The 27,468-nt window shown below is 42.0% G+C and overlaps 1 protein-coding gene across 1 annotated transcript in view; it reads right to left on the reverse strand.

Moving 5' to 3' along the window:
- naaladl2 (N-acetylated alpha-linked acidic dipeptidase like 2) overlaps positions 1 to 27,468 on the reverse strand; it is a 520,425-nt gene that overhangs the window by 68,336 nt on the left and 424,621 nt on the right. The window contains exon 16 of the mRNA XM_020702830.3: positions 26,022 to 26,111. Within this exon, the coding sequence (XP_020558489.2) occupies positions 26,022 to 26,111 (90 nt within the window). The remainder of the gene's footprint in view (positions 1 to 26,021; positions 26,112 to 27,468) is intronic.

The raw sequence follows: 27,468 nt of genomic DNA on the forward strand, positions 1-27,468 counted from the left end.
ATTCCACCAGCACTTTTACAACTTTCTGTTCATGGGTGATAATGCTCCACCACATGGTGCCAGAATTGTCACTGGACAGGAAGTGGGAGTGCCATATAGGGTTTAGCCAGCAATGACCCCATGACCTGAACCCCATTGAGCACGTCTGGGACCAGCTGAAGCAGAGACTGAATGAACGTACCCCACCCCCAAGTGACCTGGCAGAACTGCATGTAGCACTTGTAGAATAGTGGAACACATTGCCTCAGAAAAATATCATGAGGCCAGTGAGGAGCTTGAGACATCGCTGTCAAGCTGTCATTACAACAGATGGTGGAAATACCCACTATTGACATGGTGAGTTTTTTGTTATTTAGGGTTATTTTTTTTATTGTCCTTATTTGGGGGACAGTAAATATCAAACTAATGAAAAATTGTGTTTCTTCTCATTTATTTTTAGCAATATAAATGGGACTTTTACTTATGTTTTTAATTTAGACAAAATACAAGATTCTCACATGTAAATAACATTACCTCTTCTTATTGTGAATAGCCTATGTGGTGCCTTCAAGTGTAGGGTGGCAGGTTGATATCAGTGCAGGTTCTCTTTAGCATGACGGGACACATACATCTCTAAAGGAGGAAGTCAGAGATGCTGAGACAAACATCTGTTCTTAAAAACAATTTTAAAAAAACACTGTTTCCAGTATAGTTGCTTGAAGGAAGACAGGAAGGAGACAAGAATTTTGTGTAAAATGTCAAATCACAGCTTTTAAACTTTGAAAAGAGAAGGTTTTACATTTTAAAGCTATAAACTAATCAATTCCAAGATGAAGATTTTTTATAGGATTTCTCTGCTATCTCTTAAACTGTGTTTTCAATTAGTAATTTGGACTGTTTGAAACTGGAACCCAATTGGAACCTAAAAAAGAGCTGCCCCAAAAAACTGCAACAGTAACCATCCAGTTGTTACTGTTAAGGAGCTTTAGGAGGAAGACATCCAAAGAACTGTGCATTTCCTGGTTGCACATCACGCCCACAAGGTAAACAAGTGCCTTAAGTGTTTTTTGTGTGCATTTCTTCTTGAATCATAGTTGTCAAGCAGTTTCAAGGACTTCTTCATTTGTTCCAGCAGAGATGTATTTGTTGAGTTCCATTGCATTGATTTAAAATGTGTAATCCAGGTTGTAAGCTAATAAAATGAAAAAAAAAAAAACAGTATTATTGTCTATACTTATTTTTGAGCAATGTCATTTTTTTTTTTTTTTTAACTTGTCCTGTCCAACAGCCAGGCAGACAGATGAGAGCTGAGGGCCTCTTGTGTTGGACATATTTTACTTTAACAAGAGGGGTTATTAATCTTCAGACAAACCAAAGGTATGTCTGAATAAACCCCTTTTGTAATTGAGGCCAAACTTTATTAATTTCAATCATGTTTGAAAATCTTTAGTGTTGGACCGGACGGAAAATGAAAGAGGGGAAGAAGAGAGAGGGACGTTAGAGAGAGGGGGGGGTAGGAGGGTGATAATAGGAGGGGAAGGGGGGTAAGACCATGAAGCAGCATAAAGCAACAAGTTTACTGGTTGTTAATCATTATGGTAAGGTTCAAATGCAGTACAAAAAGGGCGGGGCCTATCCACACACACACTCAAATGTTCTAAACACACCTGCTAGCTGCAAAAATGTCCACCTGTCGACATGTACACAAAACAGATAGTGTTCGCACGCATACTTATGCCTTAAAACCAACTAGTGTGAAATATTTCAGTCATTCAATCATGCAAACTGTTAGTGCAAAGGTGAGCTAACACCTGTGCTCAGGTGAGTGTTTATGTTCTTCTAAAATGGATGGTGGAACGTGACAAGAAGGAGGGAGAGTGCCCAGCCATCCCCACCCCAAGACCCCCACCGCAGCAGCAGCGGCAGACGAAATCCCCCCAACGCCACACGGGAAACGGCAGGGAACAACCGCCCAGGCCAGGGCCAGCAGGACCGCCGCAAGGCCCCCAGAGCCAGAGAGCAGGGAGGCCCGGAGGGAAAGAGAGCGCCGCCCCAGCCCAACCAGGAAAGGAGCCCCCCCGCCGCGCCGGGAGCGCCCAACGCAGGGCCCCACCGGAGAAGGACGCCCACAGCCCCAGACGAGCACCCCACCACCACCCAGGAGTTCGGGGCATCCCCCCGCCCCCACCCCAGGTACGAGCCAGGACCCCCCAAGGGGTGTTATAAATATGGCCCGACCAGGCTCGGCCATGTTGGAAGTTTGGCGGGGCCCAGCGCTCAGGGGCAAGGACCAGGACCCACCCCCCAGGGACACGAACACCCCCGGCTCAGGTGTAATATGAACCCCCCCACCGTGCGGAGAGAGCACCGCCGGGCCCAGGGAGCCAGCACCCAAGGCACACGGCCGCCATCGCCAAGGGGCCCGCACCCCCCACCAGGGAAGGGGTAGGGGAGAGATGGACCCAGGTCCCACCTTCCTTGCAAAATGTGTGTGCGTGTATGTGTGTTTGAAAGGGTGTGTGTGTGCATGTGTGTGTGTTTATGTTGGAATGTATATATTGAAGGGGGAGGGGTGTGTGTACTAAGGGGGGTGCAGTTAAAATTGGCGAGTAGGGCACTAAGGGGACATCTCCTGATTACTCACAGTGATGTCCCCTCACCCTCCCCACCAAGGGGCCCTAAATGTCTAAGGTGCGGTTAGAATTGGTGGGTAGGGTGCTAGGAGGACATCTGCTGCTTGCTGGCAGTGATGTCCAAGCACCCCCCCTACCAAGGACCCTACATGTCTAAGGTGCAAATAAAACCGAAAGAGGGGGGGCCCATTCCATACGGCAACCATAGGAGGGGGGCCACTGCCAAGTACCCCCCCCCCCCCCAAGGCGCATCGCAGGCTAGACCCCCCCACCCCCTCACCCTAATATGAGGTTATATGAGGAAGGGGGTAAGTTGGGGACAGCTGGTAGACTGTCCCCCGGTGGTCAAACAGCTGTCCCCCAGCCCCCCCCCCCCAGCAAAGGGGCCAGGGCCACCCAGCCCAGGGGCCCCACCCCCGGAGGCGCCGACACCCCAGGCCCAGCACCACCCACCCCACACAGAGAGAGAGGAGCCAGAAAGCGTCGCCCCCCCCCGGAGCAAGCCCAGGCCCCCACCCCCAAACGCCGGCCCTAGAAGAGCTCTGGTCAGGCCTCGACGGGACCGAGGCAGCCAACCGGCCGGGGAAACCGCCGATGGCCTCAGCGGAGACCCCGACCCGTCAACCCCCCCTGCCCCGTACCAATAGTGCCCCCCCCCCTCCCCCAGAATGCCCCCCCACAGGACAGGGCCGACAAGACCCCCCCCCCACCCCATCCCAGACCCCGCAGCCGAAGCGGATGACACCCAGTGTGACCGGGGGCCCCAAGAGGGTTGTCCCGTCCCGCCCCAGAGCCAGGGAAGGGCCGATCCCAGCCCCAGGTGTAGATGGACAGCCCATCCGGCGCCGCTGGGCGCCCCCGAGCAGGGCCCCCCGCCAACCCCCCCAGCACAGGCAAAGGGACCACCCCCCCAAGCCAAGCCAGACCACCACCCCACCCCCCCACCACGCACCCCAACACCCAAGCCCAGAGGACATCGCAGCACCCCAGCCCGGCCCACCCAGGCGCCGGACCCAACCCCCCGACCAACAGAGCCCCCACCACCCCCCGCCAGGCACCGGAGGCCCCGACCCCCACCCCAAACCACGGCAGAAGGGCAAGGAGCAGCGACGACCAAGCCCCCCACCCCCTAAGTCATGGAGTTAGCTATGGGAGACCAGAGAGACCGAATTCTTTCAAAGTTACTTGAACCTTGGGCTGACATTTTTTCCAAGCTGATATGATCAAACAGCAGATTTCTGTGTTGACTTATATTTTGTATTTTTCTTGCTTTTCCAATTTATTAAAATAGTTTTTTTAGCAATGCAAAGAGTTATGAAAATGATAGAGCCTAATCCTCCTTCTACATCGATGGCACTCATGTCACCAAGCACACAAAGTGACGGTGAAGCTGTGATTGAAACCTTAAGCCAGACTGATAGATCGGCACATACCTGCTGCCAGAGAGCCTGGACAGGCGTGCAGAACCATAGTGCATGCATGTAATTGTCGGGCAGATTACCGTCACAGTGCTGACAAATGTCTGAGTTGCTGAGACCCATCTTGAACATCCTCTGTCCAGTGTAGTAAATTCTGTGTAGAGTTTCTGACCAAAAGCTTTCATCTGTGCTGATGCTCAAATCCGCATCCCATTTTGTTGTCGGAAGTGAAATATTATTACCTAAATTACATAAAAGTTTGTATATTTTGGAGAGAGTTTTATTCATTGAGAAATTGATGGTAAGTGGTAACTACATCTGGTAGCTTTAAATCGTTGTCTCTGTATTTAAACTTTTTAGTAATAATTGATTTAAGTTGCTGATATTCCAAGAAGTTATTTATTCCATGTTTGTCTTGAAGTTCCTGGGGAGTTATGAATCTTCTATCAATAATTATGTGCTCTAGTTGTTTTATGCCCCCTGCTTGCCAAGCTGGGAAGTGGGTATTTCTTTTGTTTATGAGGATGTCTGGGTTGTTCCAGATGGGTGTCATTTTGCACGGTTGAATTGATGATTTTGATATTTTGAGAAATACCAACCAGGCTGTTAAAGTGGCATTTATATTAATACTTTTGAAACAATCCTGTTTTTTAACTGTTTGGCTAATAAATGGAAGATCTGATAGGTTGATCTTTCCACATAACGCCTGTTCCAAGTCTAACCATGAGTTGGTTTCTGGATTATTTTTTAACCATTTTAAGATGTATTGTAATCTATTTGCAAGAAAGTAATTGTGGAAGTTAGGTAATTCTAATCCTCCACAGCTTTTTGCAGATTTTAAAGTTTTTAGACTAATTCTTGCAGTTTTATTGTTCCATAAAAAGCTTGATATGGATGAGTCTAATGTTTTGAACCATTTTAATGGCGGTTGTGTGGGAATCATTGAGAAGAGATAATTAACTTTGGGTACGATTTTCATTTTTACTGTGGCTACCTTGCCCATAAGGGACAGAGGCAGGTTGGTCCAGCGTGTTAGATCGTCCTGTATGTTTTTCAGTAATGGGGTGTAGTTTAGCTGCACCAGTTCTGATAGTTTGGGGGAAAAATTGATACCTAGATATTTGATATTTCCTGATTTAACTGGTATTGTGAGTCTTTGCTCCGCATTATTGTTCAGTGGTAATAAAACACTGGAATGGAATAGTCTGATATAGAGGAGAATTCATTAATGATTGTTGCCGTTTCATTTACAGAATGTAAATTACTTAAAAACAGTAATATGTCATCTGCATAGAGACTAATTTTATGATGGCTGTGTTTGGTTTTAATTCCTTTAATGCTCTCATTCTGTCTTATTGCTGCAGCTAGAGGCTCAATAAATATAGCAAAAAGAGAAGGAGAGAGTGGGCAACCCTGTCTGGTTCCTCTTCCAAGAAAAAACCTGTTGGAAGTCTGTTTATTAGTTCTAACTGATGCATTGGGGTTGTGGTATAATATTTTGATCCAATTGATGAATGATTCTCCAAACCCAAACTTATGGAGGGCAGCAATAAGGAACTTCCAATTTACTCTATCAAAGGCTTTTTCAGCATCCAGTGATAGTATAGTCATTTCCTGTTTTTTGATGGTGGCAAAGTCTATTATGTTAACGAGTCTGCGGACATTGTCATCCGAGTGTCTGCCTTTGATGAATCCAGTTTGATCAAAGTCAATTATGTGAGGAGTGACTTTTTCTATTCTCTGTGCTAGTGCTTTGCAGATAATTTTTACATCTGCATTAATTAAAGAAATGGGGCGATAGCTTGAAGGACTAGTGGGGTCTTTGTCTGGTTTTAGAGGAAGGATAATGTTGGCGGAGTTCATGTTAGGTGGTAGAGATTGGCTTTCATTGATAAATTTTACCGTTTTATAAAATGTTGGTGCCAGTTGTTCCCAGAATTCCTTATGAAACTCTGCAGGAAAGCCGTCAGGCCCTGGTGCTTTACCATTAGGCATAAGTAACAGAGCTTCATGAAGCTCAGACAACGAGAGCGGAGAGTCTAAATTTGTGATTTGATCTTCGTTTAGCCTGGGCAGGTTTACATTGTTGAGAAATGAGTTGATGCTTTGTTCATGTCATTTTTTTTCTAAATGTTGCACGTAACTACTCTGCGAATGAAATAAACAATATTCTTAATAGACCAGAACCAACAATTTAGTACATGTTTATTATTAATATATTTAAGGAAAGAATAACAGTTTCCTTTTAAATGAAACCTATAGTTGGAGAGAAAATGGGTGCCATTGAATCTTTAGTAAAAGCTAAGAATGATGGTTAATTTTAGGACATAAATTGACAGACTTTTAAACCAGTCTCACTACCCCTCAGATTTACTGACAAGAGGAGAGGGTGTTGATGAAGGTTTTGTTTAATTTGGTAGGGTAATAAATTTACTCATATCTCCCACTTCCGCTACCAGCCTCCTGTCCAACCTGCTCAAAGCTGGAGAAATATCTAAGTCCTAAAATTTTTTTTTTTCAAGCAGAGTTTCACTTTAGTGTTCTTTTTCTACACCTTCCTTACTTTCTATTCTCTGTCTTGCATATTGATGCATGGCATTTATTATGTCATTAACTTGAATGGCTTTTGTCTTCTAATTGATGATTCAGTGTTTTAGCATCTGTTTGTCTCCTTTCTGCTCTCATTATAGCGGCTACTGTAAATTGTCTTTTGTTCTGACAGATATAACTGATTTTGCATTTTTCCATTTTTATCTTGGTTTCTTGTTTTTATGGTAACTTACAATGCTTATGTCTTCTAACAAATGTTCTCGTGATTTTATCCTTTCTACTTTCTCACTGCCAGAATGACAGCCTTGTTTTTTCTTTAAATGTTTCAGAGATTTTTATTTTGTCTGTCTTCATCTTGTTATCTCACTTTTGTGTTCGTTATCTTCTTTCTTTTGTCCCACAACGTGTGGCTAAGTTGGTTGAATGGATTTTGCCCATTCAACATTCATCTGGGACCCAGCCCAGATGAAAACAGGGTTGTGTCAGGCAGGGCATCTGGTGTGGAAATCTCTACCAAACCACGTGCGAATCAATAGGCTTTCTAATTAACATGAGATAAAGAATATGAAGTTATACAATTCAATAGGCAATAGCTAAACTAAACTACACTAAACTAAACTAAACAACAGACTAAGCTAAACTGGGCATCCCTGCCCTTAAAACCCTTCTTTTCGGTAAGGTAAAACTCTATAGAAAAATGGATTCTGTAAAAAAAAAAGAAGTGTCCACATGAAGGAAGGATCCTCTCCCAGGACGGACAGGCGATGTGTCAGAACTCTTAGAGAAGAATTAGCTTATCTAACCAAACAAGTACATGTTGAAATAGTCAGTGAATCAGTGGAAGAGGATTCGCTGTGGCAACCCCTGAATGGATATGCCAAAAGGTGAACAACATGAGTTTGGTAAACAACAAAGCCGTACAACTTGATAAATTGTTGGAGCATCATGGCCAACGTACTCAGGAGCTTTGCGACACAAAGAACTAAAAAAGTGCGTTTATGGGTTTTTATGTCACAACTTAATGTTGAAAGTCATTAAAATGTTGAATACTATTTGTTATATTGAACTCTCTCCAAAGGCTGCTTATCGCAGATATAAAAGGCACACATTAAAAACAACACAGTATACTAGAAAACATACAGAACTTCCCATCCATTCAATAAAATACCTGTATGGTGTTCTACAACTATCAGAAAGCTAATCATTGTGATTACTGAGGCAGTGATAGAACTAAACTTGATTGTGGTAAAAGGCTCCTGGAATGGTTTGGTCCTCTGATTCCTTTTAACAGCCCAATGAAAGCATTTAAAGAGCAAAGAGGCGACTCTTGCAATGCGAGAATGAATAACCTCACATTAACAGCTCGCCGTTTGCTTCTTTTATTCTTGTCACCCAGAAGAGGACTTGAAGTTGTGGTAGAAAAATGTCATCCAGCCTTGTTGCTATTGTTTAATTTTTTTTGATTCCACTGCTTCCTATCTTGAAATAATGTTGGTATCTTGCCTGTGGCTGTTCTGAAGATGTTCTGTTAACCCTGTTCTCTAAAAGCCCACCCCAGACTCAAACCAAAGCATTTACTGATGTCTAAATTATTGGGAGATGTGGTAAGGTTTAGAATAAACAGTTTGATGAATTGCTGTCAGATTTTCATAAAAGGCGCTCTGCTGAATGTGCTCTTCAGTGGAGGAAAGTGGTGACATACGTTTACACACATTACTGTGATTGAGTAGTTTTGGTAATATGGAAATATACATGATTTTTATGTATCACACCTTATACTTGAGTGCATTTGTCTCTCTGTTTTTTTTTTCCTCAATATCTTACATTTTTCTATTCATTGTCTTAAAATTTTTACACTTATTTTGTGCATTGATTTATTTGTCCTGCCTGATGGGTCATACACAACCGGTTCCCGACATTTCTGATTCCTTCACCAATTATAAAACTTTCAAACATTTCTGGTGTTCGTAAATACTGTGTTTTATATACAATAAGTAGATGTCATTACATGTGTGTACTTCTGTGGCTATTTCTGTCCAAAACAGAAGGCCACCAAACAATTCTGTTTAAATAAAAAACTCTTCGATTTATTTTATGAAGTAGTATAATGGCACATATTACTTTCATTTTTAATAAATTAAACTAATTGCAGAGGGTTGTGCCAGGAAGGTCAACTGACAGAGACCAAACCCAAATCTACCAAGTGAGTCTCAAACAGTGCTTTTTTTCCAGATCGGTCGTTGGTCAGGATAGAGTTAAAGTCCAATTAGTTGCCACACGTGGGTGTGCGGAATTCTTTGTCCACATTTGACCCATCTTATTTGGTAGTTTGACCCTTCAATCCAACCCCTTAATGCGAAATGACTCAAACGCAGAGTTGAATTCACAACCGTCTAGTCACAGGGCGGACACCCTACCACAAGGATAACAGCAACATACTATAGTTTAAAGAGAGAGATGAGTAGCTGGCAGGGAGAGAAAAGAGAAGACTGGGGAGTAGGGCTTGTAATAGGAACTTTGAATCAAGGGAGATTTACAATGAGTTGGCCAACATGATGAAACGAAGAAAGTAGATGATTCTGTGTTTTCAAGAGACCAAGTGTTTATTTTTCTAAGCTGGAACCAGCAAGTGCTGTCAACAGCTATAGGGCATTGTTCCACTAAGAAAAAACTTTGGAAAACGTTGTCCTGAATGGGTGCTTCTTGTGTGGACTACAAGTGTGCACCACACATGATGGAGCATGGTCTGTTAGTGTTCAGTCTGACTAGAAACAGTAATATTTTTGTATGAGCACACACGTCTGTTCCTGACCGAAAGCGTGATGACTAAAGTGCAAACTCAGCAAAAAGAAAAGAAGGAAGAGAGGCCGCCGCTCCGCTGTGGGAGGATCCGTCTTCTCATCTTCAAACAGCAAACATCCATCAGCTCCTCTGAGGTTTGCAAACACTAGATTTATGCCTTCATACCCCGCTTGATGGACATTTATTTCCTGGAGATGGGTTCCCTTTCTTATTTAGGTTGAAGAGAGGAGTAAAAAAAATGGATGACACGAAGGTAACTGCATGTATAAAAAAAAAACAAAAAACAACCCTGGCAGAAAAACAGTGCCATGCCGTAAAAATAAAGGCAGAAAATACATTTCCTATTAATTCAATTGAGAAGTTTAATAAACTGAAGTAAATCAATATTTTTTTAAAGTTGAAATAAAAAGAAAATGTATTTGTGTCAATAAACACGCTTCTATTAATGCAATCTAGATTTTTCATTTCTAGAAACCACTATTCATATTCCTTTATTTTTAATAAATTGGACCATTATACTTAATATTTACATTTTTACAACAATATTCTTCCATTGCAGAACCCAACTAGAACACAAACAAATATGAAGAGTGCTGTAATGGATCACTGCGGGACAGCTGGGATCCATCTGCATGTTCCCCACTATTTCTTTTGTTTTTGTGTTTGATTGTTTTGTCTGGCTTATATCCACTGTCATTTCGGTGACACTACTGATGACGTCATCAAGTGGGAGTGATGTCCGAATTCAAAGACACTTATTTTCGATAACTCTCCTATTGTAGCGGTAGGGAGAATTCTTCCCCTATCCATAAGGGCAGGGGAAGAATTCGAATTCGGCCAAAGAGATTAAAGAAGTGATGAAGAAGCTGCTTCTGGCCCAGTTTGAAGATCAAGACTCTTAATCAGATTTCCCTTAGCTGCAGTAGTCCACAACTGCTCCGTGGTTTAGACTTTTTAACAGACTGGCACAGCGTAATGCAACAAATCATTGTCCTTCATTGTGTCATAAAATGCTTTTAAATAAAAATCCATCTGGCTTTGAATACATACACATTTGTGATGAACACCCCTGGCTAAATAAACAGGTATATAATTTACTAAATTATTACTGGGAGTTTTTGATTGCCTTTTCATTTCATAGTTTCAGAGAAACCGTCTTGTCCATGTAACTCACGTTACTGTCCAAATACTTCATGATACGCTTCTCAAACAGATGACAATGGTATGCTCCATTTTCATGACAGACCCTTGAGGTGAATGCACGAAAAGAGAACCGAAAGACACACCTGTGCTCCCCTTATGATGCGGCTGCCCTTGTTTACGTCCGTCCACGGGCCCGAACAACCCAAAAACCCGCAGCACCAGTACGGGTCAACCCACCTTACGGGTGCATGTGACTAAGGTATTTGCGACTTAAAAGAAGTGTGTCAGATATCCGGAAGGAAAACAGCTGAATGTCACTTAACAGCCTTAGAGTGCTGCTCCATCTCCACCCCCAGCAGGTGGAGCTTTCTGACTGAAACTGTTGTTGCTGGTATGATCCCAGTCTAATGATAGTCAGTGGGTCCTTTGGCAGGACTCCTGACAGCACTATGTGTCCCATACATCAGCTCATGTCCCCGTGGCAGACTTTGTAATTGGCTCCAGGAAAACAAAATGTCTCTTAAAGAAAAATGATAAAACAACAACAACCAAAAAGGAACGGGAAGTGAGATTGCATGTGAGCACTGTGTTTGACACAAAGTGCAGAGTCATCTGTAGAGCCCTCCCTTTAGCCAAAGACTGAGCCGCTGGCATTCCAAACCCAACAGAGAATGGTTATGATTCTTTAAGATGGAGAGAGGAGACCTGCATGCCTGAAACCTTCTCCTGAAATGAAAAAGAGGCAAGGTACACCATAGTGAAGTCCTACTTCTGTTGACTTTTGTTTTAAGAAATGTGAGTTTACATTTTGATGATTGCCATGATATCAAATTCAACACATTATACCACATTCACACACACAGAAGCCCAGAACGGGTATTTACATAGACATTTTATTGAAAGCAGCTGGTTGAAGGCACGTTGCAGATGCGTTCACACCGCCCTCGTTTGATGGCTATGCATTTTGCAGGTAGAGACTAAAAAAGTCGTAGAAACATGCATTGCTATGTGTGAATGCGAGAGTTTTGAATGCAAAAAACCCGGAACGCACATTTAAACACAATCACATTGACTTTCTTGTTTTAACAAAAACTCTCCTTAACGACTCCAGTTTGTCCAAAACTCTGCAGCAAGGCTTTTAGTTGGAACCAATGAGCCCACACATGCCACCACTCTGCCTTTGTCGCTACATTGGCTTCCTATTAAATTTAGGATAGATTCTAAGATTTTAATCTTAGTTTTTAGAGCCTTGCACAGACAAACCCAAAACTTTATTTCTAACCTCTCAACTCTACACTCCTGCACGTTAGCGTGGTCCACTGATAAGAATCTTTTGTGTGTTCCAAAAACTCTCTCTCTATGCGCCAGATCGACTCAGTCAAGTGTTTTAAAACTCAAGTTAAGATATTTTTATTTAAAAGAGCTTTTAATTGACTTTTACTTGAGTTCACTTTGTTTTACTTGCTGGTTTTACCAGCTTTAGACGCCCTGTGCCATTCTGTCATCTTTCTCTGATTTTATCTTGCTTTAACATTGTGAAGCACTTTGTACGACGCTCTCTAAGAAAAGTGTGCTTTAAATAAAAATTTACGTACATACTTTGCTTGGAAGTGGCCGCTCGAACATGCGTTGCCGAGGGAGGTGTGAACGTAGCTCAATCGTCTTTATGAGTGTTCAAAACAACTGCTAGAAATCAGATTGTTTGGACCAGAACCTTTGTCTACTGGTCCCACAGTGTGGCCCCTGCTGACTACAACCAGAACTCACTTCAACATTCCGCTCACAATTCTAAATTTTACTGATCAATAAATGTGGAGACAGACGTGGGGGTGGTAATCTAATGTCCCTCAGTTTTGCATCCCATGTGTTACTCCAATTCCTGCTTTTTGTACCGCTGCCAGCTTTAGTCCAACCGTTTAGTCAACCATGTTCATCGCGTATCCTGTTATTCATATTTGAGAAAATTGTTGTTTATGCAGCAAAAAACTTGACTGCATTTTGTAAAAGTCAGCAGTTTTTCTGACACGATGAAGGTTAAAAAAATACTTTTAGGTACCATCAAATCCATTTAAAGTTGCCTTTTAGACAAAATTATACAAAAAAAGAGTTGTCCTGAGATAACTTCAAAAGAATTTTACATTTTACAAGACCGGATGATGAAGCCTGACAGAAGTTGTCAGCAGTGGAAATTAATGTGCAGGAAAAACGGAGAAAAGCAAATTTTATGCGCAAAACTAAACAAGTTTAGGAAAATTCAAATGCTGGTAAATCCCCCTCCCTCAGTCACAGCAGCCTCTCTAAATATGAATTGAATTCTTCATCTAGATTTGCACTTCCAGCTGCAGCACTTGTGGTTTACAGAACATATTGGGGTTTTTATGGATGCTGAAACACGTTCCACTGTTGCTCCACTAACACCAGCTCTCTGCTGTGGGAATTATGAAGCCGGGCCTCAGATGAGCAGGGCAGAAGCTTAATCATTAGGTCTGATGGATGAGGGCCCGAGTTAAGCCAGGGAGGAGCAGGAGAGGGATGGGGGAGGATGAACATTAGACAAGAGGGATGGTGGGAGATAGAGGGTAAGTGGGAAAGAAAGAGTGGTTGAGGAAGATTTACAGGACACGTGATGGAAGGAGAGAAGGATGAACAGAGGAAGACGAGCGAACCGCCACAGAGGAGGACCCGTCTAACAAATTACCTGCTCCTCCATTACAGAGCCTGTCAGCGTGGACGCCTCTGTCAGGCGGCGCACACACCCCGTCTGTCTGATGCGCTCATCTGAGCACACAACCAGGAGCAGACAAGCACTCCCACCATGTGCCTCACTTCTCCATTTTTCAAGAGTTGACTTCTGGGTGGAAACATCTGCAAACTCCAAACTGAAGCTCCTGCTCGTGTCTGATGGCGGGCTTTCACAAACAGCTGGAGGGCTGACTGACAGGTGCACAAGAAAGTCTTAAAAGCAACGCATTTTTTAAAATTTTTTGAACTCATATTTTTGTGTCTTGTTCTAGTCACAGCTGTATTTTCTTTACTTTCAGGTAACATTTGTTCTTTTGCTTCTCAGGTTTTCTGTTCTTTTTTCTCTTTTTGAAAAAAAGAGAAAATATGAAAATTAAAATGAAAAATGAAGGAAAAGGAATTCAGAATAATAATTTAGAGCTTCATATGAATATATTTCTACCAAAACAATTTTTGCTTACCGGAATTTATGTGGTATTCTTTTCTCACTTATTTTTGATGTTTTGAAAACAAAATAATATCTGGTATAGCTGTAAAGGTAAAGCTGAGCTTAGCCAGCTAGAGAAACGGAGAACAGCCTGCCGTGCTTTTTTTTTAGGGCTTTTTTCTCGTGACGACATTTACGGTCTCGTTATTACGGGAAAAAAAAAGTATTTTTCTTGTTATTACAGTCCTTCCATCCTGCGCCTCTCATGTATCATTCTGTAATCATGTAGACCAGGGGGGTCCGAATCCAGGCCTCCAGGGCTGTCCTACAATTTTTTTACTATCAACCTACCATTGAAGCTCCTTATTGGCTAAACACACCAGATACAGGTTATTAGCAGCAGGATTTCTGGAAAACCAGCAGGAGGCCTGTCTCTGAGTCCTGGAGTTTGACACAGCTGATGTAGATGGCCTGGTCCCATTATCTGGTCAAAGATGAAATTAACATCATCCATAGGAACTCCGCAGCTGCAGCCGCCTGCGCAGCTGCACCAGGACAAACTTTCCTCAAACAACGATGATGATTTGGACGTTGATTGTGACCGACATCATCTCCGCCGGAGTTAGACTACGATCAATCACAAATTGATACGTTTTTTCTGACAAGCTGCTTTGTTTTGCTGCAGATTGTAGAAAAAAAATAAAATCTACATTCGTCTTTATCTTTTTCTTACAACATAATTTTTTAAAATCTCCGGAACATCTGCTACCTCAATATCATAAGACAAAAGCTAGTTTTCTTGTGATAGTAGATGTTATCACGAGAAAACAGCAAAAACGAAAAAGGCTAGCTAGGCCGTTCACAGCTTCTGTAACCAGCCACTAATTGCTGCTAATGTAGTTTACATGACAACGTTTAGTTGAAACCATCTGACAGAAAAATCCAACCTGACTTGTGGAGAAAATAAGAATTTTACTAAATCCAAATTAGCCATGGCCTCAGAGGAGCTGAACAATCTCAGACAAATCTGCTTTTTCTCATGTTTACTGGAATGAAACCAAAATCAAGGATGGCATCAGCACCGCCATGTCCATCGCCTTTTTCTTTAAACCTTTTTCTCTTAATCCTTCCCTCCTTTCTCCTTGTACCTCCACTGCCTCATCTGTCATGGCTGTGTCTACCTGCAACTGTGTTTAAACATGCTCAATGCATTGAAGTTGGCACAGAGTTTGTTATTCTGGTAAAGTCACAGCTCAGACAAACAAAGGAGAGTGCCTGCATCCAGATTGATAAAGTGTATAGGGGGAGACGGTATGGGGCAGGAAGGGGGGGGTCAGGGTCATGGTTAGATGGATGGGGTGGTGTGCATGAAGCAGGTGTGTGGTCATCCTTCAGTGAGCCCAGCTGGAAGAGCCTCGGACAGTGGGACCCGCACGATAATGATTCTTTAACGATCCTCCATTGCTCTGATCCGACTTTGGGGGCGGCTGACAGCTCAGCAGAGCTGGAAGACACACACGGTTGTGCGTGAGCCATAATCAATGCTGTCAAAACATTTTGGAAGCACAATGTGTTTAGTTTAAAGTTACAGAAATTCGCTCAGGAGATGGAGCCCGTCATCCGCATCCTTAAGGTGTAAACGAGGGAAGTCAAAGGTGGCAGCATCAGACTTTGTGCAAGATTATCTGCCGAGTCCTCAGAGATGGCTCAGACTTTCTGCCTCTCAGCGGGGCTGTGGTAAAGTAAACAAAAAAATAGTGCGACAACAATTATAGATGCACACCACTGCTCTTCCTCTGCCCTTCTGTCCAAGGATGGATCCTGGAAAGCCAAAAACAAACAGCCCAAAACACATACGGACTAAGGAGCACCTCTGTGGAGGCAGATTATAGACCCTCTGCAGGGTAAAAAATACACTTCACCAATTAGTGGAGCCCTATTCCACTGTGCAGCACATCTTTGTGTCTCCCTCATCATCGTCTTGAAGCTCCAGGAGACTTTAGCATCAAGATTAAATGTAGTTTACGACCAAAAATATGTTTTAGACACCTTCCAATTCACTGAATACCAAAAGATTATAGCTGACAACATTTGAAACATTTAGGGGCTTATTTACCAAAGGTTGGAATGTGTAAAAAAAGTGCAAACTTGGCAAGGTGTGCAAAAATTCAGTGCACATAATTTTGTAATCCAATTGCCAAAGGAAGAAGCACACCCAGGTTAGGTCGTGTGTTTGCCATTGATGATTATGCAACAGTGCCAGTTTTGGCAGGATGTGCTCAAACCTAGTAGATGTAAATTCGATTCGTGCAGTGCCTGGTTTGGAACTGAACATCACTTCAGATGAAAAGTCTATGTAGACGTGTGTTCGGCTTCTCATTTAAAATCGCACTTACGCCTAGCTATGCAAGTTTCTACGACCGTTTATGTACTGAAGTCATACTAGGTCAAACCTTGACCAGTCAAGGACTTGGATTTGTGGGTAACATATGGGTGGCGTCCCTTTTAATTCGTGGAAGTGCCAACTGTTTAAAAAAATTGATCATGAAGGAGAAATTAGTAATTGCGGATTGTGCCTGTCAGGATCGGCGTGGACACAAGATGCAGGACACAGAAAGCTCAGAAAAAAGGGTTACTTTTATTTCGGAACTAAACTTATAATTGCTCGAAATACTGCCAGATGCTCGTAGCTCTGAAAAAACACAAGACGAGGAAGACGCAGATTATAGAACAGGAAAAGTGATGAACCAACAACAAACAGGTACGCACAACAGGGAGAAATAGGTGATGTCACTGAGGGAGAATTACATCGGGGAGAAGTCAAGACACCTGAAATGAGAGGACAACAGGAAGTAACAAATAAACCAAAAATAAAAGCAGAAAACCCCATCCTGGCCCGAATACCTTACAGTGCCCAGCCGAGGACACCAAGTCCATTGTAGGTACCATAAGCATTCGGCCTGCAACAACCGTTCGGGGTAGTGCTGACGTCACTTTATGCGATTGGCTGTCCGTTGGTCCGATGACATATCAGATAGTGATTGGTCTGGATAAATTACTATACTACCATAAAAGAAGAAATGAGGTCCATTGTAAACAAACAGAGCTCTGACATGGAGCGAGATTATCTTCTCAATGTGTTTTTATCATGATGATTATTATTAAGTGCATTACAGCCGAACGGACTGGGGTCCGAACCCTTCTCTGGACCGCCACTGTAACAAAAACACCTTCCCTGCCTGTGAACGCGAAGCTACGAGACTCCAGCTGCTCTTCTCAGAGACACGGCTCTCTTGTGTGGAGCAGCTGGTTCATTCTAACAGATCTTTTTACAAAGTGGGTTGTGGCAAAATCTCTCCATAAACATTACAAAGAATTATGTCAGACACAACTTCTGAGGGAAAAAAACTTTAGGTTACAAAAGGAAACGTGAAATGAAAATAGGTGGAACCCGAGCAGATCTCCATGCTAAGCAGTTTGTCCAAGTGGGGCTATTGTAGTGTGACGTAATACTCAGTCGAAAGGACCCCGAACGGTTATTGCAGGCCGAATGGTTACGGTAACTTCACTGTCATATATCAGGACAGAGCTGTGAGAAAAAAAAAGCCTGGAGCAAGATTCACGACATTTGTAAGTTTAGGTGGCAGACTTGCACTGGTGAACCGCAGAAAAAGTAGTAGAAAAACCTTCTTGAATGTGTGTCAAATGTATGGGTAAGTATGGAGTACATAGTTTCTGTTAAAGACAGAAATTATACAATGTTATGAACAAATGCTGTTGAGACATTAGCTGTAGCATTTTCGTTGTTTTAATGCTTTTGGGTGAGTTAAGTAAGGGTTAATGGCCTTCGAAGTGTGCAGTATCACTTTTTAACCCACGCCGTGTAAGGCTGAACCGCAAAGTGTGTTAAGAAGTGATAATGCGCTCTTCGAAGGCCATCAACCCGCTTATACCACGGTCACTTACAAAAGAAATAATTATTAACCAAATTTTGGTCCTTAATTCTCGTTTTTTTTCCGATTTGGATCCCTTTTTACACAAAAAGCGGACTATTTTTTACATGGTGCGGCGTCTCGTCATGGTAACGGGACAGGGCGCCGCACCACCGCTGCAGTCAAGATTCGGCTATATTAAGTGATAGATGATGAAGCTAAATTTGTTTTTTATAGAAGCCGGCGCAATGAGACAAAAGATTTAAGATTGGTGACCGGAACTTCTTTTTCGGGCGTGCGGTTATCACTGTGCATTATCACTTTTTAATGCACACCCAGCAGAAAAATAAGAATCGAGTATTCACCCGGACTATGGTATAAGAGCTGATTTTTTAACCAGTCCTTCTAATCAAAGCTGAAATTAACTATTTCCTCTTATGTTTCAATGTCACTCTCTTCACCGTCTTTCCTACACTTCTGTTTCTCTAAGTCCCATCTGCTCCACTCTGAGGCAGCCAATGAGATCCCTGCCCTCCTCCTGTACCCGATCTTCAGCCGCTCACTCATAAGCCCTTCTTTGTGCTGCATGCTCTAATTTTATGCTGATTTATGGTATATCCGTTTTGTGCTGTTGCGTGATGTGCTGCATTTCTTTCGAACCCTTGAGGCTGTGGTTCCAGCCCTGCTGACTTGGGTTGGATTGGAGCGTGACCAGACTCCAAGCCACAGAGAAGCTACAGGGTGACATCACAAAATCATCTGTTGTTCACAGACTGGAGAAAAGCAATTCTGGACTTTTTCATTACTGGCAGCAGCCTTTTTTGGATCTTCTTTGTATAAAGTATCAAAAATAAACCAAGTGACTAAGCAACACGGTCTGTTTATGTTTTAAAGATATGAGTTTACTGCTTTATTTCAAGTTGGAAGGAGAAGATGCAACAGCACCATTTTTTTCATGATTTTCCACATCGTTGTGATGAGATGTGAGTTTGAGAGTTTGTTCTGCTTAACCACTACTAGCCACTCACTTTAAGACTGAATGTCATCCATCCATTTTCTTTTCCTCATCCAGGGCTGGGTTGTGGGGCAGCAGCACTCAAAAGCAAAGATGCCTAGACCTTTCTCACCCCAGCCACTTCGTCCAACTCCTGCAGACCAAACCCGAGGTGTTCCCAAGCCAGCCAAAACAAGAAGACCTTCTGCATGTTCCATGTTTTCCCTGGGGTCTCCACAAGGTAAGGCTTCCCCGGAACACCTCCCCAGGGAGGTGTTCAGGAGGAAATATGAACCAGATGCGAAAGCCAGCTCACTTCGCTCCACCTTTAGTAGAAGAGAGGTGGCTATCGTGCAAGCTTCCTCTAAGCTCCCTCCTCATCCTATGTCAGGGATGACCATCTTTTGGCAGAGGGCCAGATTTGCTATGGTGAAAATGGTTGTGGGCCAACCAATCAGCCAGCATTCTAAGAACTATTGTAATAATACAAATGAACTATTCAATGAGTATTTGATTGTGATAAAACACTTTTTCTTTTTTTAAACAGAAAACAGATAAATCTAAATATGTTTTCCAATAAATTTGTATATTCTTCGCACTGTTCGTCTCAAGTTAGCTTGTTATTGTTAGCATGTCTTGACTTGTAGTGCCTCTTGATACTAAACTCCTTGAAAACAGTCACAGTTTTTGGCATATTAGGCACACACAGTTGTTATATTTCACCACAGAAAATCTGCCATTTCCACTTTTCCGGGAAGTGGTAACCCTGGTCAACTGGTCTTTTTTTAACTACAGTTGACATTATGGAAATGAGCTAGAAATTGTCATAGGGTCACATGACAGGTTTGCATTGAGAGTATCATTGATTTCATGAAAAGGACCACTGGGCGGATGGAAATTTGAATGTGGCAGCATTTGGCTCATGGGCCACACTTTGGACATGCCTGTCCCTAAATCAAAGGTATCCTGCGGAGGAATCTCATTTTGGCAACTTTGGCCGGGATCTGAAAAAAATGTCAGTCATAACCCAGAGCTCTTGACCATATAAAATACACACACACCATTATTTTCCCATGTTTTCATTAGTAATTAATACTTTAACAAACTAATTGATAGAAAAATAGGTTATGTACTGGTATCTGTATTGCGATACGTTTGTATTAATTCCAGTTTGCACTGCAACGGGCAAAGCCTAACATTAACTTTGCGTCATAAAGAACATCACCCATCTTATGTTTAAAAGATGTTACATCAACTTCAAGAGTAGACGTAGTCGTTAATAGTAGCCCTAGCAAATTAGCCACAAATACTAATTAAGTAGCTAATGTAATTTTGTTGCACGCTTAGCAATGCTCTTTATTTTGGCCAACCATAAATTAAGCCTTCTAGCCAACTCAACATGGCAGACAAAAGTACAGGGATGTTAAGAAAATTCTATATGTTATTTAGAAGAAGAAATACATATTTCTTGATAATTAAAGAGTTGAGTAACCGAAAGTAACTGTTTGTATGACCATTATCCTTAAGATGACAGTTTTGAAATAGTTTTCCTCCAGCAACAAACTATGTTATTTGATATTCTTTCGCACAAATATGACTGATCCCACACAGACTGGAAGATAAGGTTAGATACACAGCTCTGTGCTTTAATCGCATCTCCAGTTGTGGTATTTAACTTTTCTAATACCCTTTTTATTGAATCCACACAGCTTTCCACTTTTTCTGCCTGCCTTTCCCAGCCTTGTGTTTGCATCTTGTTTCTCCTTGGCTTTGGTTAATCAACCAGTTCTCAGTTTTTTTGCCGCATTCTCTGCACTTTCCACTCGCCGTCTCTCTGGGAGGGACATTTAGTCTTCATCACAATCAATGCTGTCCATATAGACTCAATTTTCTGTTGTTTGCTCACCCTCCCTCACCCACACCTCTTTATATCTGGTCCTGTTTGCTCCATTACCATTTTTCTTCCACCTATGTACGTCCGCTTTATTACTTTTTAATCTCTCTGTTTGGATCAAAGAGTCAGACAAACAATTTACTATCATACAACAACAACAAAAAAAAAAAATCAAAAGTCTGTCTGAACTTACAGATTAAAAAAGGGCACAATGGAGCACAAAAAATTACGAAGAAAAAAAATTGGTTATATAGAAATTTTCAAATATATGATTTTAAATTACTGGAAGGTTAAACTTATTTACCAGTGACATCAAACAACTTACATTTGTATTGACATGGATGATTAAACTCTTAAATTGTGTTTGGGTCAAAATTGACCCATTTTCACACATGAAAACAATTTCCATCCTTATGTGTGTTTTGACCCAAACAATACAAGCTTTTAAATTACTTACAAGAAATCTCTGGTCACTGTTCTAGCCGTACCAAATCCGTGAACAAAAACTGCAGTGGGTCTTTGAAAAATGTCACCATGCAGCATTTTCAAAAGGTGGCAGCCTGTTAAATAGAAATACTGGGGTTTAGCTGAGTCAGACTGGTTACGATAGAGAGGGCAAGTGAGGCTTGACAGGAGTGATGATGCAAACATCTAACCCAAAGAAGTGACTTTCCTTCTTTTAAAATGACTTTTCTTACCTGGCTGCAGCTTGTTAAAGTTTTCTTTTATTTTATGTTAAGTGCAATTGAGGGAATGCCCAGTGCAGTGCCAGAAAACATGTCTTCACCCTCAGTAACTTCGGTAAGCAATGTGAAAAAAAAAAGAATAAAAGTTGTTTTCCCTTTATTTGCAGATCAGGAAATTTTTAGAATCAAAACATCCTGAAAATGTATTTCGAAATGCTTTGTAATTTTCTTTTAAACTACTGAAACTAAACAAATAGGCTAAAAGTGTGGTAGTTCATTTGCAACAAAATCCGAACAACACACCAGCCTCTAAGGAGCTTAACATGGACCCAAAGATGCTCTCGGAAAATCAAAGTCATTGAATTCAGAGTAACAGGATTGTCGTTAAAAGGGTCTTAACCAGAAAATACATAAACGTGTAAACAGTGATATTTCTGAAGCTCCAATGAGAGCAAGTACAGTTTAGCTGCAATGTCTTACTGTTGTACCGTGTCCTTACACTGCACTCTAGTCATTAGTAAGGTGTGTGTACTGCCAAATGCTGCACACACGGGGTGTAAAGATAATACACAAGCGCCTGTAAGACACCTGCAGGATACATACAAAAGCTAGACTCTAATTTCCTTAATTCTAACAGTCAGGCTGCAAGCAAGGGGAATGCGAGGAGCGCGCACTTATCACTTTAACAACACTCTTTACACAGTGCGCAGGACTAGGGAAGGGGGCAATTTGAAAGGCCTGTGTCTCACCTGCTTCACTCTTACTTACCCACATGGATAAGCAGGTGAGACACAGGTCTTAGGTGTTGATTACAGCCTATTGCCCGAAGCATGCCGATAGAAAAACAATGTGCATCAACATTTTTGCCCTGTGGGCTCACCATGTGGTCAACAACCACCTGCGTGCCCTGGCTGGGTTTGTCCACTTTTTTCCCAACCCAAAACCAACACCCCAGATTAAGGTGGAAGAGAGAAAGCTGTGAGAGATGGAGTCTCAGAGGTAGGTAGGTTGGATAATTCATCATGGGAGCTTCTGCATGGGGCAGCCACCATGGGTTGTAAGACAAAGTCCATTGAGATCAATATGAAGCAAAGTCAAGGGGCTAAACAAAATCTCCCAAATACCCTATAGGTCTGGGGGTCCATCAGGGCTAGCTGGTTTATGAAGTAAACAGTCTTTACAGAGAAATGACAACAGATGCTCATCATAAAACTAACAAAAAATAAACACAGCCTGCCTGTCACAACAGTTTCCAAAATATGAGCAGTGCATCGCAAACCCTTAAGGCCGTGTCACCTGTTGTCTGAGTTGGTTTTTCAAACACCGGTAATGATGAAGCAAGGTCACCCCCCTGCCATTGCAGGGACTCTAGCAATGAACCGATCGGTTTCGTGCCCAAATCGCAAAGATTTGCACCACTTTGACATTTTGCACTAAGCCTTCTCCAGCTGTAGGTGGTGGACATGTGGTAGTAGACAGTAGAAAAAAAAGCCCTCCCCGCTTGTCCAGTGTGATGCCATGGGCTAAACGTGACATAAGATGACAATTCAGGAGAAGGAAAATGTAAAATTTGGAAAAACAACTTCCTTAAGGATAATATTCAGATCAGAGAAAGTAATGCGAGTATACAGTGACTTCAACCAAGCAGAAACCTCAGGCCTGTTAAAATGTCAGAGAAAAAAAAAACTCCATAGATTTCTGTCACCAACTCAGAGTGAAACGTGGCTCCTGTCCTTCATGCAGATCACAGATTTCTTCATTACCTTCACTTGGCTAAGCCTGCACCCTGTTTCTACTCCATCAGCCTCACCCTGCAGCAAGCTGGGAAGAGTTGGTGACAAATCAATATGCACAGCGCTTTATCTGTGTGGCCAGAGGAGGATGTCAGTCACAGCATGTTATTTCCAAGCCTTGCCCGAATCCGGCCCCCTATTAATACCAAATCATAAATATGAGTTTTGAATCATTTTTCTCTATAAATCTCACATGTTTCTGTTTAGCAAAAATTATTTCAAGCCTCTACCTGTTGGCATCAGCTGCTCTAGTTTTTTTTTCTTTCTTTTTAATTTACAAAGACATTTCAGTCAGACAACTCATGCAGTAAAGAAATTTATTTTCACATTCTTTTCTTTTGGAATAAAGCCCTGTTCAATTACATAAGACAATATCTCCATAGAAAACTTTTGGTTAAACTACCCTAACTTAGCTCACAGGTGGAAGCCGGGGAGAAGGGTGGGTTGACGAACGCAACGCTTGCGGTAAAGGAAGAGAAGGAATGGACACGCACATCTGGAATTAAATAGGACGCTGAACAGGTGAGTGTATTGAACTGAATCGCCCTAGGGAGGAGTAACCAGTTAAAACGCTCTGCTCGAGTTGTCTGCCCGAAATGCTCCCAAGGTCGCTCACTTTTTTATGTTTATGTGTATTATTCTTCTAGGTTTTTTTATTTTGAAAGTTTATTCTTTAACTTCCTGTTTGATTCCGTTAAAGCTTTGTTTTTTTTATTTTTTACTTTTTGTTTTAGCTTGTGGTTTCTCTATGTTTGGTACACTTCACTTCCTCAGTGGAAGTAGGTCCCAAAAAAACTGTGCTCTTCCATCCACTTTTAGTTTCTGTTTGAGTTTGATCTCCATTCTTTGAGGTTATTGCTTAATTTAGGTTTACTTTTTAGGTCTTTGCTGTCCTGCCTTTGCAAACCTCTTTGTCTGATACAAAATAGGGGGGGGGGGTTAGAGGAAAATCTGCCAACCACAATCAGCATGGACGATAAAGATAGAGACCCCACCCCAATATGAGGTGCAGGTAGAATATCGGGGGGAGGTGCACCATATTCTTTTTATCGCCTGTGTGTTTGTCAACCTGTCCGTATATCCTCACCATATATTTGTCTTTTTTTTATTTTTTGTTGTAACTTTAATTTCTTTAGTTAATGTGGATTTTTGTGGGTCATCACTTTTTTGGGGGGGGGCATTTGGTCACAGCATTTAGAGAGGCATTGCCCGCCTTGGCCGGGCCTATATCTGGGCTGGTCTCTTTTGCCTTTTTCAGTCTTTTAAAGAGTTATTTTTAGTTATTTTTTTCTGTTTTTCTTTTTCTTTAAACCCAACAAACTGAAATCTTTTCATGAGTAAATTGAACAAAAAAGTGCTTATCTTGGTCGCAAATACAAACACGTACAAACTTTTACTAGATTTTTTTTTTCCAGTTTTATCACTTTTACCAGAATGTCCTGTCTATAAAGGTATGTATCTAACAATAGTGGAGCAGTCCACTTTATGCATGTTTTAAACGTTTTTTTTTTTTTGTAGCCAATGTGTAATACTTCAAATATTCTGATCAGATTAGGGCTGCACGGTGCCATAGCGGTTTCTGCTCTTGTCTCACAGGTAGAAGGCCCTGGTTCAAATCCTTGCTGGGACCTTTCTAACCCTAACCCCTTCCAAAGTCCAAAACATGCTTCATAGGTTTATTGAAGATTGGAAATTGCCCCAAGGTGTGACTCTGTGTGCGTTCACACCTGCCTTTTTGATTGAGAAAACATTCTTGGGGAGTTGGGCTGCAGCTTCGTCACAGCACATTTTCACGTTTCAGAAGTTGAAGTTCTTGCTCTGGTCCATAGCCGATCATGAAAATGTCACTGAGGCTGGTTTAAATGCTGACAGCTTCTCCCCAGCCATGATTACTGCTGTTAAGCTGCTGGCATCTCTAAACATAGTGTTCTTCCAAGAGTCAGCAGGGGTACCAAGTGCTCTTGGAAATAACAATCCATATTGAAGTGCGGGCGGGGCTTTATCTGACTCTTGTTTCAGACAGCTACAATGATTTTTTTTTCTTTTTTCTGATAAATGTAGCCTTTTGGCAGCCAGATGCCATTTGTGTGAGTGGATGTCGGAGCTTTTGTCCCACAGGAACCTGGATCTGCACCTATGAAGGCCAAATGGAAGCAAATTCACATCTGAATTCACATTTGCGGTTCCCTGTTTATGCAGAAATTTGATCCGCAGGTGTTTAGAAAAGAACACGGACATTTGTGCCTCGCAATGTTTTCGGCAAACTGGGCAAAAAATGTGACCTGTCCATTAATAGGAAGGCCCAATTTAAGCAGGCTTTTCCTTAAAACTGTCCCAGCCTTAGGGCAACTTTTGATGAAATTACTTTGGAAGAGTATCATGCAGGCTTTCCAAAGTCCAATCCCATTTACCAGCAGGACTAAATGAGCATAAAATTGCATTTTGTGGGTATGCTTTTGTTTAAATCATTATAAATCGAGGGCAGTTGAAATAATTTAAACACCAACGTGCAAATGATAAGACAACACAAATACGCAATTATTCTCTGCACAAGCTTGCACACACATAGACAACTACACTTCCTACACATAGAAACTAACTTAAACACACATTTTTGCACACACACACACACCCATACATCAGGCGTGTCTAAAGACAAATATCTGCGTTTGTGCAGAGGTGAGAAGGCAGGCGTGTTCAGGTAACTGGGAGTTTACTAAAATGTCTCATGATGACACTGAATGTAGAAGGAAAGGTGTGAATCCCGGAATGTCCTGCACAGAGCCGACATTGTATGCCAGCATAGGTGGGCAGGAACTCTGATCCCCTCTGGAGAAGAAACCCGAGAACCCCCAACCCCCCAAAAAAAACAACAAAAAAAACAATATCAGCCACCCAGTGACAGATCCCCCGGTGCTGGGGGGCAAGACAACGCAGAAACACAAAGACCACAAACACCAGTCCAGATGAGGCCGGCAGCCTAGATGCTAAAACCCACATAAACAGGATGAAAAAGATTGTTCCCAACCTTAGCGATCGTCTCGTGGAACTTAAACAGCGGATCCAGAGTTTCTGGAGAGTCCACAGGGAATTGGCCCTCCGACAGAAAACTGGTGGTCTGAAAGAAAAGAGATTTTTTTTTTCCTTTTGTTTTTTAATTTGTTCTGCCCCACAGCTGAGCATGTACGAGCTGAAAACCTCTTGCATTAGACTAATTTTACTCCAAAAACATGGTTTTGATGGGAGTGGGTCTTTCATTTTCTGTTATTAGATTGTGTCATGTGTCATGCACATGCTTATTTTGTTTTTCTTCTTGGTTTCTGTTATCAGCCTTTGACATTTAGTACCTGTGTACCTATCACAATCTCCATCACTGACAAATCCCTCTTATAAACAACAATCATTGGGAATTTTTAGCATCATGAACAACAAACAAATCTCAATCCAGTACGACCTGGTCTCTGATTTATTGAGAAATCTGAAAACAGCAGGAACTGATCAAGAACTGTCAGCAGATCAGCTCACGCAGAGGCACGTCTGACGATGGCAAAACCACCTCTGCTAAAGCAGGTAAGAGCAAACAGAAAGACTTAAAGACAGTAGGAAAACTATTCATGGAAGTTTATGAAATCTTTGATAGCAATGTCACGGGCTGATGTAGTAAAAGACTCAGACAAACTTCCATGTTTAACATAAAATGATTGCAAAGCTGTGAAAGGAGCTCCACTGCATAGCTTAGTTTCACCTCAGCAGGAAAAGGCATTGATTCTGCTCTCTCCTCTGTCTGTTTCTCCCGTCTTCACTGCCTTAAATGTAATTGGACTCCCTGGCTGTAAAACTGTGGGTTTAAAAGTCTGCTGCAGTGAGGTTGAACATCCAGTCAAGCTTGTAAATGAAGCTGAAAAACAGGGTCTGACCAAGGTGAGTAGTATCTGCCAGAGAAGGTTTGTTGCCCAGTCTCAGAGCCTGGCAGTTTATATCTGGATTGAGGCCTGTATTTTCCTACACATGAGGGTTCATAAATAACGATTATTGGATATATTTAGAGGACAGCAGCAGACGCTGCCAAGTGTGAAGCAGTGTGAGCTCACTGAAAGCTAAATCTTCACCTGCAGCTGGAAAGTTCTAAAATGAAGCATCAGAAAAGGGGAAAAATGATCAACAAGCCGATGGGGGGCTGAAGAAAATAATTCAAACCGTTACCCATCACACCTCAAACTGCGTGTGCTGCAGTGTTAATGTGCTCCACTTTGAAAACAGGTTCCTGCTTGTACCTTTAGCTGCTTTTTAATGAAGTTTATTTTGCTGCTTGTTTTTTTATCTTAACTTGTTCTGTCCAACAACTGAGCAAACAGATGAGAGCTGAAGGCCTTTTGTGTTGGACAGGTTTTACTATTACAAAAAGAGGTTATATATCTGAAAAACCAGAGTGTAAATTTGTATAAACCCCTTTTAGTTTTTTATTATTTTTAATT

Source organism: Oryzias latipes, chromosome 4 (genome assembly GCF_053564925.1).
Source record: "Oryzias latipes strain Hd-rR chromosome 4, Olatipes_Hd-rR_3.1".
Taxonomy (NCBI): domain Eukaryota; kingdom Metazoa; phylum Chordata; class Actinopteri; order Beloniformes; family Adrianichthyidae; genus Oryzias; species Oryzias latipes.